General features: G+C 43.0%; 2 protein-coding genes across 4 annotated transcripts; both read left to right on the top strand.

The window, feature by feature from the left end:
- The first annotated feature begins 5 nt into the window (after positions 1–5).
- LOC100678832 (transmembrane channel-like protein 2) lies at positions 6–11,906 on the top strand. 3 transcript variants are annotated; one of them, XM_031920795.2, is made up of 17 exons: positions 6–729; positions 3,325–3,559; positions 7,078–7,255; positions 7,360–7,594; positions 7,705–7,893; positions 8,011–8,252; positions 8,339–8,530; positions 8,617–8,868; positions 8,965–9,034; positions 9,115–9,308; positions 9,388–9,986; positions 10,110–10,352; positions 10,430–10,568; positions 10,646–10,831; positions 10,915–11,035; positions 11,117–11,273; positions 11,362–11,906. In XM_031920795.2, exons 1-17 carry the CDS (start codon positions 526–528, stop codon positions 11,766–11,768), a joined length of 3,843 nt encoding a protein of 1,280 aa, XP_031776655.1. In that variant the 5' UTR covers positions 6–525; the 3' UTR covers positions 11,769–11,906. The 3 variants fall into 3 exon arrangements, with proteins under 3 accessions (XP_031776655.1, XP_008216797.2, XP_031776656.1); XM_008218575.4 differs by having other exon boundaries at positions 10,092–10,352; XM_031920796.2 differs by lacking the exon at positions 6–729 and adding an exon at positions 3,042–3,219 and having other exon boundaries at positions 10,092–10,352.
- LOC100678068 (putative ankyrin repeat protein RF_0381) lies at positions 3,922–6,956 on the top strand. The gene is made up of 3 exons (XM_003423962.5): positions 3,922–4,234; positions 4,315–5,144; positions 5,258–6,956. Exons 2-3 carry the CDS (start codon positions 4,328–4,330, stop codon positions 6,445–6,447), a joined length of 2,007 nt encoding a protein of 668 aa, XP_003424010.1. The 5' UTR covers positions 3,922–4,234; positions 4,315–4,327; the 3' UTR covers positions 6,448–6,956.
- Positions 11,907–12,256: the final 350 nt, after the last annotated feature.

Here is a 12,256-nt window from a genome sequence, read left to right as displayed (position 1 = left end):
CCGAAGAAAAGGTAACACTTTACGAAGTATGGTCCTATTACGATTAGCCCAACAACGCATCCAAGTGAACGGGTATAAGCGTTACAGAAGCGTGAAAATCCAGAGCTTGTCTAATTATTATTCAGCAGTAATAAGGATCGCAGAAAGAGGGGCATCAGGAATGTACTCTAATTAATTCACATTTCCAGCGCGTGTTTACCCGTCGGAGGAGTGCCAGTCAGCGAGGGCTTTGGATAAAGCGTCACGCATCCTTTTATCTCTTTGTGGCTGCTCACTCGGCCGAGCTCTTTATTTTTCTTTCAACTGCGCGCGGGCAATTTGCACATCTTTACGGCGCGTCGACACCAGTCGCACCACGCGTAGATACGTTCCTTCGTTAGCTGCCTCGTGGGCACTACGAGCTGGGCTTTTAGTCGTGTGTTTGCGCTTAGTCGACGAGCTTTCCTCTCCCCGTTTAGTTCAAGTTGCTTTGCGCTCGGCTGACGATCGCTTCCGTCTATCATAGGTATCGATCGATTGCATCGAATGGAAGAGAGCCAAAATTCATCAACCGAGTCGGCCCAGTCACCGGACGGGGCCCAGCGGCCGCGTCAGCAGCCCTCGGACAATAGCGCGCCGGTGAGCATGAGGCCCAGACAGCAAGCTCAAGGTATCCTGAGGTCCGACACCGGCAGTCAGTCGCGAGCCAATCGCAACGCCATCGTCGTTCCGCAGCTGACGGCTTCGCAGGTAATGTTTAACAGTATCGCGGATACGATCTAAGATTTACTTTCTAGTTAATCGCGCAGAATTGCACAATGAATATATCTCTTAAGGTTAAGAGTAGGCATCTGGGTCAGGAAGCCGAAGAGCTTGGGTAACAATTACCGCGCACACGAGCAAGCTGCAGCAGCACTTTAAAGGATTAGAAGCGCGTGACGGTAAAGCACTCGCCCGCGCAGAAAAAATTGCCACGGCACACACCCCGCCGCAAGTATAAACACTCGACCTTACGCCGATAATATCGTTTTAATACACAGTACACACAAGTATATATATATAAGGTATGGAGGTAAGATCATCGGCGCATATATACTCGCGTGACTCGCACTTGTTAGGGTGTGCCTCTCGCGTTATATTCGTTATTGATGGTTTCACGCTTCTCTCCGCGCGCTCTCGAAATTTTCCCCTTTTTACGAGACCTTTTTCTCGACCTACGCTCAGCCTATACAGCTATACATATACGCGATGAGCGTGGGTCATATAGGGTCTGGTCGCTGGGCACGAACGTATTTCATAAAGATAATTACCATTTGGCATTAGGTGTAATTGGGATTTGTGTGCGAGGTTTATTTGCTTATCGCGATGAATTGTATTGTCCTTCGGGCTCTTTAATTCTTAAGTCATTGCGCTGGATCGCGAGGGAACGCGCTGGACAACTTGGATTTCGTACATTGGATTTTCTCGTGCGACGCCTGATCTTCAATCAAATGCATGATGTATTTTTGGATTTTCAACATTTTTTAAAACGTTTATTTCAAAGAAAAAGGATATCCCTCTCTCGGATCATAATTTACCCGTCAATCACATCCCCCGCAATTCCCTTTGAAAGGTAGGCCAATCAACGGCTCGTATTATCCAGGGAGCCACGTAATCCAAGCGCATCAGCGCAATCCTCCGCTCTATTAACTAATGAAGATCCTTCAAAACGGCTGCAAATTAGCTGCACACGACATAGACTACAGTGTAAATGATGTTTCTCCATTTCTCCCTGCGAGGCGAGCGACACACGAGGTCAACTCGTCGCGCGCACGCGACACACACACACACACACACACACACATTATAATGAACGCTGATTTTTCGGGCGCATAGGTCTTACCTGGAAATAGCGTGCGACGCGTCTCGTGAAAGGCAAAGTTGCAAGCAAAGAAAAAAATTCCAATTGCCGAGCTAAAAATCCTCTCCCCGACGTCCCATTCAGGCTCTGACGCACACACACACGCGCGCGCATTCTGAGCTAGGCAGTTATCGGAAGGAAAAAAGACTGGAGAATACGCAGCCGTATCGCCGCGGAATTAACGAGATATAACGAGGTCGAGGCACGTGAAAAGGGAAAATCACGCGAACGTGGCTGGGCGCGATGCCTCATCGGCCGCCGTGATTAAAGCATCGCGCTATATACTTTGTGAGATTTATTATACGTCCGAGTGATGCCAGTCTGTAATATGCTTGGCCCGCATCGATTTATTCGACTTTTTCGACGGCTATCTATAAGCCAAAGCCGTTAACTATGCTCTTTCTCTGCGACGGACTGTGCGCGCAAACATCCGAAAAATCGTGCAAGACTAGCTCACGTGTAAGCATCGTTTGGGCTAGCAAGTCGAGGGTGCGCCGTCCCGGAAAAAAAAGTAGCTCGCTCGAAAATTGCGGTACTTATATCCGCGTAAAGAGTCGCTCCGCAAACTATACTTATAGTTACGGCCCACAGTCAACGACAGCTCTTTCAGACCTCACGCTTCCACGTACGGAAGAGCGTTGAGAACGCAGCGCTGCGCGAAGCATTGTCTTGAAGAACGAATAAACCGAGTACTTACATTATCGCGTGCAGAGTGAGATGTAGGCGACTCGAATCATTGGGCTAATTTCGGGCGAACGTGAAAGCCTGGCTTTGTGGCGCGACGGTAAAAATTCGACCCTTTTAGTCGCTCGTAAAGAGCTTGAGTTAGAGGAATGTATTCTATTTTACGACTTCTCTGTATAATATGATATTTAATGTAGGCGGGCACCCGAAAAGCCTCGATATAAGCCCGCCTATCTCTCGAAAAAATCAAGACCAGCACCCTGACGAAATCCTGATTGTAGGTTGTCCTATACTCGCGCCGCACACCTATAGAGCTTTCATAAGCCGCAGACTGCGGGCGGCCGAGAGGGATGAGTGATGGGCCGAAGCCGCGTATAGGCGCGGCCGAGACGGACACACGGCTGCCGCGCGCCTAACCAAGGGGCAAGAAGCGGCCGCCAGTTACAGACTCGTGTTCGCGCGCTAAAGAGTCATGCCCCCGAGAACGCCGGCGAGTTCAAACTGCGCCGCTAGTGCGGCATCCTCGCATTCTCTCTCCCCTTTTTCCCATTCGCGCTTCTGCTCATTCTATTTTACCTCGCTCGAACATGTACGCGATCAAGCATCTCAGTCGGCTGCTCATCTTCCCGCATCAGCGTAGTACGGATGAGCCGGAAGTGCGTTATTTGTCATTCCACTTTCACTGTTTTTTTCATTTCGTTATATATATATATATATATATATTGAAGGCATGAAAGGAAAATAACGGTTTTCCACTGCAGATGGAACCGTCGTCTCCGCAGCCGTCGGTGGACCGACTCTCGGTGACGTTCGCGATCGCCGAGCCCAGCAACGGCGACGGCCAAGAGCCCTCGACCCCGGCATCGCCGCCGCTGCCGGCGGCCACCAGCAGCTTTGACTTCAATCACCACCAACACCATCATCCGCGACGACGCGCCTTTCTTCTCGACACCACTGCCGCCAGATCTTCCGCTGATATGCAGCCTACCACTCTCGGTTAGTAACTAGCGCTACTCTTTTTTCAATCCCAATGTTTTTCACACTGTTAGGATTTGAAAGTCTATACCTAGACAATTATTTAAATACTCAGCTGCAAATTGTAAGGTTTATTTTCTTCCGAAAAAGACAACTTTTGCAGAATTCAAAAAATCAGGTCTCCTAGGCCCACCAACTGCAATTGAATATAGGTATAGATATAAGTACAATTTCATAGTATAGTAATACTCATCGTGCGATCCAAATACCTAAAAAGTTCCTTAGGGTTGGCATGGCTGATAAAGTCAGGTCACGTGGTTTCTCTTTCCTCCTTATGTTGGCCCTTGTCGCTCGCAGTTTTGAAGATATCAAAGCGCGCAATCGGCAGTATCGGCACCATTATAGCAAATCGCCGCTGGACATAAACAAAGCCAGTACAAACGCCATACGATTCCAGCGGAAAGTATACCACAGGTGTAAACAATGGCCAGTTGCTGATCACTTCGACGACTGTATAAATCGACGTTCACTTGTCTTGCTGATACTCTTATATGCGTATCTGTTACAAGCTTCTTGCGGAGATATCTTACCGTCTGTGTTTATTGTGTCCGAAAAACTCGTTTACTTTTTACCATTTTAATTTTGTTGCTGCTGCTGCTGCTGCTTGTGGCTTAAGTATTACCAGTTCGTGGACGAGTAAGTAAAATGAAAAATCCTTCCCCCTACTACTACATGTATGTGCGTGATTCTAGTCGTATGGGCGACTTTTGTTGCAGATAAAAATCAATCATGACTAAAAGACACCACATCAAGGAGCTTCTCAATGCTGTGAACAAAAGATGCTTGAAGCAAGTGGAAAGCAGTGTGGCAAGCGGAGGAGACATAAACATACACTTAACTGACAAGGGGCAGACTGCTCTGCACTTGGCAGTCCTTCAAAATGATTTGAGCCTCACAAAGCTTGTTTTGAGTCTGGGTGCTGATATCAGCAGGACAACTAACAAAAAGGAAACAGTGCTGCACTTGGCAATGGACAACAATAATCCAGCTAAAGCAAAAGATAAACAAGCTCTTTGTTTTATGCAGCGCAATGAGGCCCTAGTCGAGTTCCTCTTGAGCCATTCACTGGATATGGATGCCCAAAATATTTCTGGTCAAAGCGCATTACATCTGGCTGTTCTGAACAGTAGTGAGAGCTACATTAATTTGTTACTAAAAACTAGAATAGATGTCAACCTCACTATGAACAATGGCTCGACAGCTCTGCACTGTGCTATGACAGATTTGGTAGATAGCAGTAAAAGAATGTCTATAGTTTGGTCACTCGTTGAATCTGGTGCACAGATCAATATTCAGAATAAAATGGGTGAAACTGCACTCTACCTAGCATCAAAACTAAATAATGTTGATTTGGCCAATTACTTAATTTCCAAGGGAGCAGATGTCAACTGCATGACCAGAACTCAGTTAACAGCAATGTTTGCCGCCATCAAGCATTGCAACTTGAAAATGATGAGGTTGCTGATAAAGAATGGTGCCAGGATCAATGTCATCAACAATGCTGGAGATAATCTTTTACACTACGCTCTTAAGAACGTTGACAGAGGTATTGTAGAGTACTTAGTATTATAGTTATCAATTATTTCGCAAGCATTGTATTTCGAGATATATATATATTCACATATGTATATTCATAAGAGTCTATTAATATTGCTTCAGGAGAAAAGCGACTCGATCTAGTCAAATTGCTGTTGAAAAACGGCCTCGACATTAATGCCGAGAACCGCAACCGGCGCACGGCTCTCTTTATCGCTCTGGGAGTCGGTGACGAGGACCTCCTAAATCTTCTCCTCAAGCATGGCATATGCCCAAACACAGCAGATTCCTTTCACCTGACTCCTCTACACGTGGCCATTAAACAAAATAGTCAGACGTGGATGCAAATCCTCTTAAAACACGGTGCCGTCGCTAACGAGAACTCGGCCGCCTATCCAAGAAACGCGGAGCCTCTGATCTCTGAGGCCATCAGGTTGAATCGGATCACGCTAATTGGATTACTTGTGGATCAGGGCTCGGATATGCACAAAAGTGTCATGTTTACTCGTACACCCTTAAACACTTCCATATGCAATGGCCTGCACAAAGTTACGAATTTGCTACTGAATCGCGGCGTAAACATCAACCTGAAAGACCGATACGGTGATACAGCGCTTCATGTGACAGTGGAGAAACTTATCTTCGGTAGCGCTGTCGTCAGCCTTAATCTTGTAAATAAACTGCTGAGCCTCAGGGCGGATGTGTGTGCTGAGAACAAAAGAGGTTTAACCCCCTTCACAATGATCTTCGATCCTCTTCGGTTCGATGATCGCAAGACGGAGCCTGGCTTCACTCTAGTGCGGCATATGGCCCTTATGACCGTAAGGCAGCAGTTCATCGGAGTAAAGAACGTCGATGCAATTCTCTCGAGACCGGAATATTTTACCATCTTTCAACTCAGTCTCCGAGAGATTCACTTGATGCAGAAGACCAAGATTGGCAACAGCAATGTGTTCTACTACGATTTGTTGACGGGGAAGGGACGTCAGCTGGTCAAGTACGCGCAGAACGTCGACGTTGCTGAGACTATGGAGGCACAGAAGTACAGGCTTGCATACTGCCACTACTATTGCATGCAGCTGATAGTCAACTATACCACTGGTAAGACGAGATTAAATCTGATACGGCAAGCTAGCATAAAACTGGTCGAGCTGGCGCCGGTCAAGTTGCCCACAGAAATCGCCACTTACATTTGTGAACACTTGTCAAACAAGAACCTGCTGAACTTGGAGAAGACGAAACTAGATGGTAGAAGAAGGGCCGAGCCGCTTACTTTCACTATGCAATTGAGGAAGAGGAGAAGGATGATTTGAGGGTTGTCCAATATTAGTTGTATTATTTATTTTACCTGTGTTTGTTTCATTGTAGTCAAGACTACAATATACATCGAACAATTTGCTCACCAAAGACTGTTTAACGTTTTTACCGTGCTGCGATTCGTATTTTTTAACATCTATATTTTGACATTAATTGCGTTATCTAAATGTACAATATATCACATTTTATGTGTTATAGGAATAACAATAATTGTAAATTGCAATTATAAAGTAATCTGTGACTTGAGTTCTCATGAACGAATTATAAAAGACGAAAGTTTCATCGTCGTAAAAGGTTTCGCGATTTTAAACCACTAAAGCATTGTATAATCGTATTGTTGTATTATGTAATAATTTGTAAACTAGACTATGGTTCAGCGTTCCTGTAGTAAATAATAATTAGCGATTACTAGATGTAACGAAATGCCCGTCACTTCATTTCTCGCGAACGAGTTATAAAAAAAAAAAAAAAAAAAACAATCCACCGCAATAAATAATGCTTGCGATTTCAAACTACAAAAGCATTCTATAATTTTATTTTATTTTTAAAATCACCTGTTCATGCATGCGTAAATCACTTGGTCACTATTGTGCATATGTTGTATATTTTATTTTTCACTCGAGTAGAAAGCGAAGAGGTGGCAGAGGAGGACGACTACTCGGCGTCAGCGTGCGCGATAATTCAGCGACGCAACTCATCTCGCAGACACAGTCGCAGAAAGCGCAGACCATCCTCGCCGTTTAGCCCTGACGCCGAAAGCGCGTTGAGGAGGAGATCTTCGGTTTTCACCACCAGCTCTGGCGAGTGAGTTCTTTTTTCGTTTAATTTTTCTAATGTAAACTTCATTTTTCCCAATAATATGATACATACACGTATCTCAATTTCACGAAAAAATTTCCAATCCATAGCACTGCGATCTCGATAGACGAAGGTGGCGAGGAACAGATCTTGGACAACCTCAAGCTGCACAAAGAGGTGCTCCACGGCGTGAAACAGCAGCCCTGGCCCCTACGCAAGAAGCTCAAGCTTGTTCGTCAGGCCAAGGCCTACGTGCGCAAACACGAAGGAGCACTGCAGGAGAGACTCGCGCAGACCCGCAGCACGCGCGATGCCATTGCTCGTGCCTCGATTTTGCTCACCAAGGTATTGCTTTTGTGTAGAGCTTGAACAAATATGTTTCTAGTAGAAATGTCCGAGTTCTGTCAGACTTACATTATGACCGTTGATTTCTAATGGTAAATCGAGTTCTACAGAAATGGCAGTACTTCAAACGCGAACTTGTGAATTTCAAAACGGTCCTGGTACCGTGGGAGCGTCGCATAAAACAGATTGAATCTCAGTTCGGCTCGGCAGTCGCCTCGTACTTTATATTTCTACGCTGGCTCTTCTGGATCAATCTCGTTATTTCCGCAGCACTCGTTACCTTCGTCGCTATTCCAGAGGTAAGCATCGTAAATATATAGTTATAACATAATATGTAAGAATGTACAGTATTTAAAAACTCGGTTATCGCATATTTGAACAACTAAATTTTTCGCATGTACCTATAATATTGGCAGTTTTTGGCAACTTTGCAAAACGCAACCATCGCAGGCGAACGCAAAATAATGCTGCCCGAGGAGCAGCTCAAGTCGACCCACCTTCTCACCCTCTGGGAATTCGAAGGCTATCTCAAGTACTCGCCCTTTTTTTACGGCTGGTATGCCAATCAGCACACCTACAAGGCCTACAAGCTGCCTCTCGCTTACTTCGTCGTTAATCTCGTCGTTTATACTTACAGTTTCGTCGCTATTCTAAGGAAGTGAGTTATGTGTATACTTTTCCACATAGATATTTTACTAGATCACTACAAAATGGACAACTCATAGTGAAAATTTTGTTTTCAAGAATGGCCAAGAATTCGCGAATGAGTAAATTGTCAGAAAAGGAGGATGAGTGCGCCTTTTCATGGAAGCTCTTCACCGGCTGGGATTTTATGATTGGCAACGCCGAAACCGCCCACAATCGGATCGGTAGCATCGTACTTGGACTCAAAGAAGCACTGCTCGAAGAGTCCGAAAAGCATCGCGATGAACGAAAGTGCGTAAATTGTGTGTAAAAATTCAATTTGAAAAATATTTTTGATGTTATTATATTAAAAAGATATATTTAAAACGATTTTGCAGTTGGAAGATTATGAGCATAAGAATATTCGTTAATATGCTTGTGATGGCTCTCTTGGCAGTGTCGGCGTATGCGGTAGTAGAAGTTGTCGAGCGTAGCGAAGATATACGCGCTGCCAACAGCAGTTGGTGGCGCCAGAATGAAATCACTGTCGTCATGACCCTCATTACCTATAGCTTTCCCATTCTGTTCGAAGTGCTAGGCATCATCGAGAGCTACCATCCGCGAAAGCAATTGAGACTACAACTTGGACGGTGTGTTTTTTTTTATCAATGCTTTCTATAAATTTACCAAACTTCGTTTAATTATGAAATTTCTAATTTTTACAAATTTTCTATTTGATATCGTAGTATCATGGTTTTGAATTTGCTCAACATGTACTCCTTGATTTACGCGCTCTTCAAGAAGATTAATTCATCGGCAAGTCATTTTTAGGATGAAAGTAAACAAATTTTGTATAAATTTTTCACTATGATATTCACATTTTCATTTTTTATCAGGATGAAAAGCTGCAGAGTTTAAAGCCGAATGATTCGATTACTTTGGAGAACTGCTTCAATAGACTCGTGCCTTGCAAGTCAAACATTTTACACGCTGCTTCAAGTATCGCGACTATGAGCCTCGTTCTAAGCTCAAATTTTTCTTCAAACTCTAATAAAACAAGCAACTCATTGTGGCCTAATACACTCGACAGGTATAATAAAATCATGTATATATTGTTATCTCGAGAATGAACAATGCCATTGATATAAACAGTAATACTCTACCATTAGCAACCAAGCTACAAACTACACACTGCCGATAGACAACACTCTAAACACCTCCCAGGAGATCTTGACTCTTCACGAATTCGACGCCAACAGTATTTTGTCGGACTGGACAACTGAAGAAGTCATCTTTGAATCCAACGTCACTCTGTTCTCTGATCCCGCAAATTTCAGTCTACCCAGCATAGACAGTGCAACTGAAATCTGGGATTCTCTAGATAATTTCACACATAATGGACTGAAAGTTCGCAACTACCTGCGAGACATGGACGAGAACCCTATAGAGATGGATGAAAATGCCATTAACCCCGACGAAAATACGATCAACATTGACGAGAATTTGATTAACATCGATGACAATTATCCCCATGTTAATTACAACGATTACGGATTTCTGGATGTCGATAACAAGACTGAAAATTTTTTCCCGGGTTTGAGCACTGAGAATGCGATTCAAACTACAACGCAAAAAGTTGTATCGAATAATAAAGCAGATTATCCTGCAGTGTCTACTACAGCTAATTCATGCGGAGACGTTGATAGAGTGATCAGGTGCTACGAGCGTATCTGCACGTACAAGACGTTCACTTCCGATAATTTTTCAGGTAATAGAAAGTACAAGATTTATTTATCGTTCTTCGACAATGTATTCACATCCTTTATGTTTCCAATATTTTGTTTGAGTAATCTCGAGTATGAACAAAATCTAGTGTCAATGACGTCGTTAGATATAAAGACGCGTCGGCTTTTGCGCGGTCTGTGCTGGGAGACGATGTTTGGCCAGGAAATAGCCAAGCTAACCATGATGGACCTTGTGCTGACAATCTTCTCTACGATGGGAATGGATTTCTTTCGGGCACTCTTCGTTCGCTACATGAACAGTTGCTGGTGCTGGGACCTTGAGAAGCAATTTCCTCAGTACGGTGATTTCAAAATCGCTGAGAATATTCTACATCTTGTCAACAATCAAGGTAATTTTTTTTTTCGTGCCGTAAAGGGCCACTTATGACACTAGTATCGCATCGTACTAATCATGAATTGAATGTAGGTATGGTCTGGATGGGTATATTTTTCAGTCCAGGACTGATAGTCCTGAACGTCATCAAATTGGTTATCTTGATGTACTTGAGGTCTTGGACAGTGCTTACATGTAATGTACCACACGAAATAGTCTTCAAAGCTTCTAGGTTTGTATGCCGGTTGAAAATAGTTTCTTTTTGTTAAATGTAATATAATCCATTAAACACGTGTTACTTGTTCATAGATCCAACAATTTTTACCTAGCATTACTGTTAACCATGCTCTTCTTATGCGTGCTGCCGGTCGGCTACGCAATAGTCTGGGTCGAACCGTCTTGGCATTGTGGTCCATTTTCCGGGTACAAGAGAATTTATTATTTGGCCACATCTAGCTTGCGGAATGCGTTGCCTACCTATATTCATGAGTACAAGTTACGATATAATGCAGGCTATTACTTATAATTCTATTACCTAATTTTCTAGTTTTTTATCTGGTTAAAACTTTATATTATAGAGTTTTGGATTACATTGCTTCGCCTGGTATCGTTATTCCTCTGATAGTTCTGATGGCTCTGATAATCTATTACATGGTTTCTTTGACGAATTCGCTCAGAGAATCCAATAACGATTTAAAGGTAACAGTAAGAATTAATGTATACCTCTATTGATTGTACACGTTAAAAACAAAGTAAAATCAATTATGATAAATTTGTAAGATTCAACTGAGGCAAGAGCGCACGGAAGAGCGGCGAAAGATGTTCAAGATAGCGGAGAAGAGATTAGAAAGCCATGACACACCGTTTACTAGATGGAAAAAGATTTTGCCAGCTACGAAATCAATCGATCTACCTTCGATAGTAAAACTAAGTCAAGGTATTTAAAAATCAAATAATAATCTTGCCATCGTAATTGATGGAAATATTTCTACATTATATGAATTATTCTGTGCAATTTTTTACAGCTGACCAAATCGCGGAAGCTGCAGCAGCAATAGCAGAGACAGCTATAATCCAAGAACGCGAGCAGAAGCGCTCTGGTGGTTCTGATAACGGTGAACTGACCGAGGGTGAGCAGGAATCCTTGCCCAATGATCAGATTCCTGAAACCACTCGAAAAGAATCGAATGATTCTCCCAAGCTACAAAAAGCAACCGCCAGCTACAGAAAGAACGGCTGGCGAGCCTCGAGGACTAAAGAGAGCCCCCCCGAGTCGGGGGAATCAAGCGAGGGCGCCATTGTGCTCATTCCTAGGATTAGGATCAGCATCGAAGAGCCGTCAAGTGAAGTAGCAACACGACAGACCTCGGCCTCGTCAGACCCAACGCATACAAGAAGAAAAAGTACGAATTCAGATTATCACTCGCAGTAAGAAGTAAAAATTTGATTTTGCACGAAGAGCGATGAAATCGACTTTCTTCATTGTCGAATGTGCAAAAAAGTTTTGTGATATGAAAATTAAGAGCAATTCATTTTTATTGATCGTAAGAAATATAATTGTTATCAAAGATTCCTGTTTTTTCTTCATTTAATAAAGTATTCATCATACTTTATTAAATGACTTAAATTAATAACTTGTACAAAAAGCTAAAATGACGTGCTTATCCCTTAAATTGAAAGTGCTTCAATATATAACCAGAATTTCCGTTTAAGTAATTCTGAAGCAAAAAATGCGTTTTAATAAAACTTTTCTCAGTTTTTACGTGAAAATCTAGAATAGGGATTCTAGAAATAGTTGTTTGACCAATTAGATGATAAAGAGATTTTTTATGAAATAAATGAATATTATTAAAAGACATAAAAAATAAAATGAGTCCTTCAAAACCAATAGGACTCAAATTGCTTTTCAAATGAATTTTC

This window comes from Nasonia vitripennis, chromosome 1 (assembly GCF_009193385.2).
Source record: "Nasonia vitripennis strain AsymCx chromosome 1, Nvit_psr_1.1, whole genome shotgun sequence".
Taxonomy (NCBI): domain Eukaryota; kingdom Metazoa; phylum Arthropoda; class Insecta; order Hymenoptera; family Pteromalidae; genus Nasonia; species Nasonia vitripennis.
This window is presented reverse-complemented; position numbering and strand designations above follow the sequence as displayed.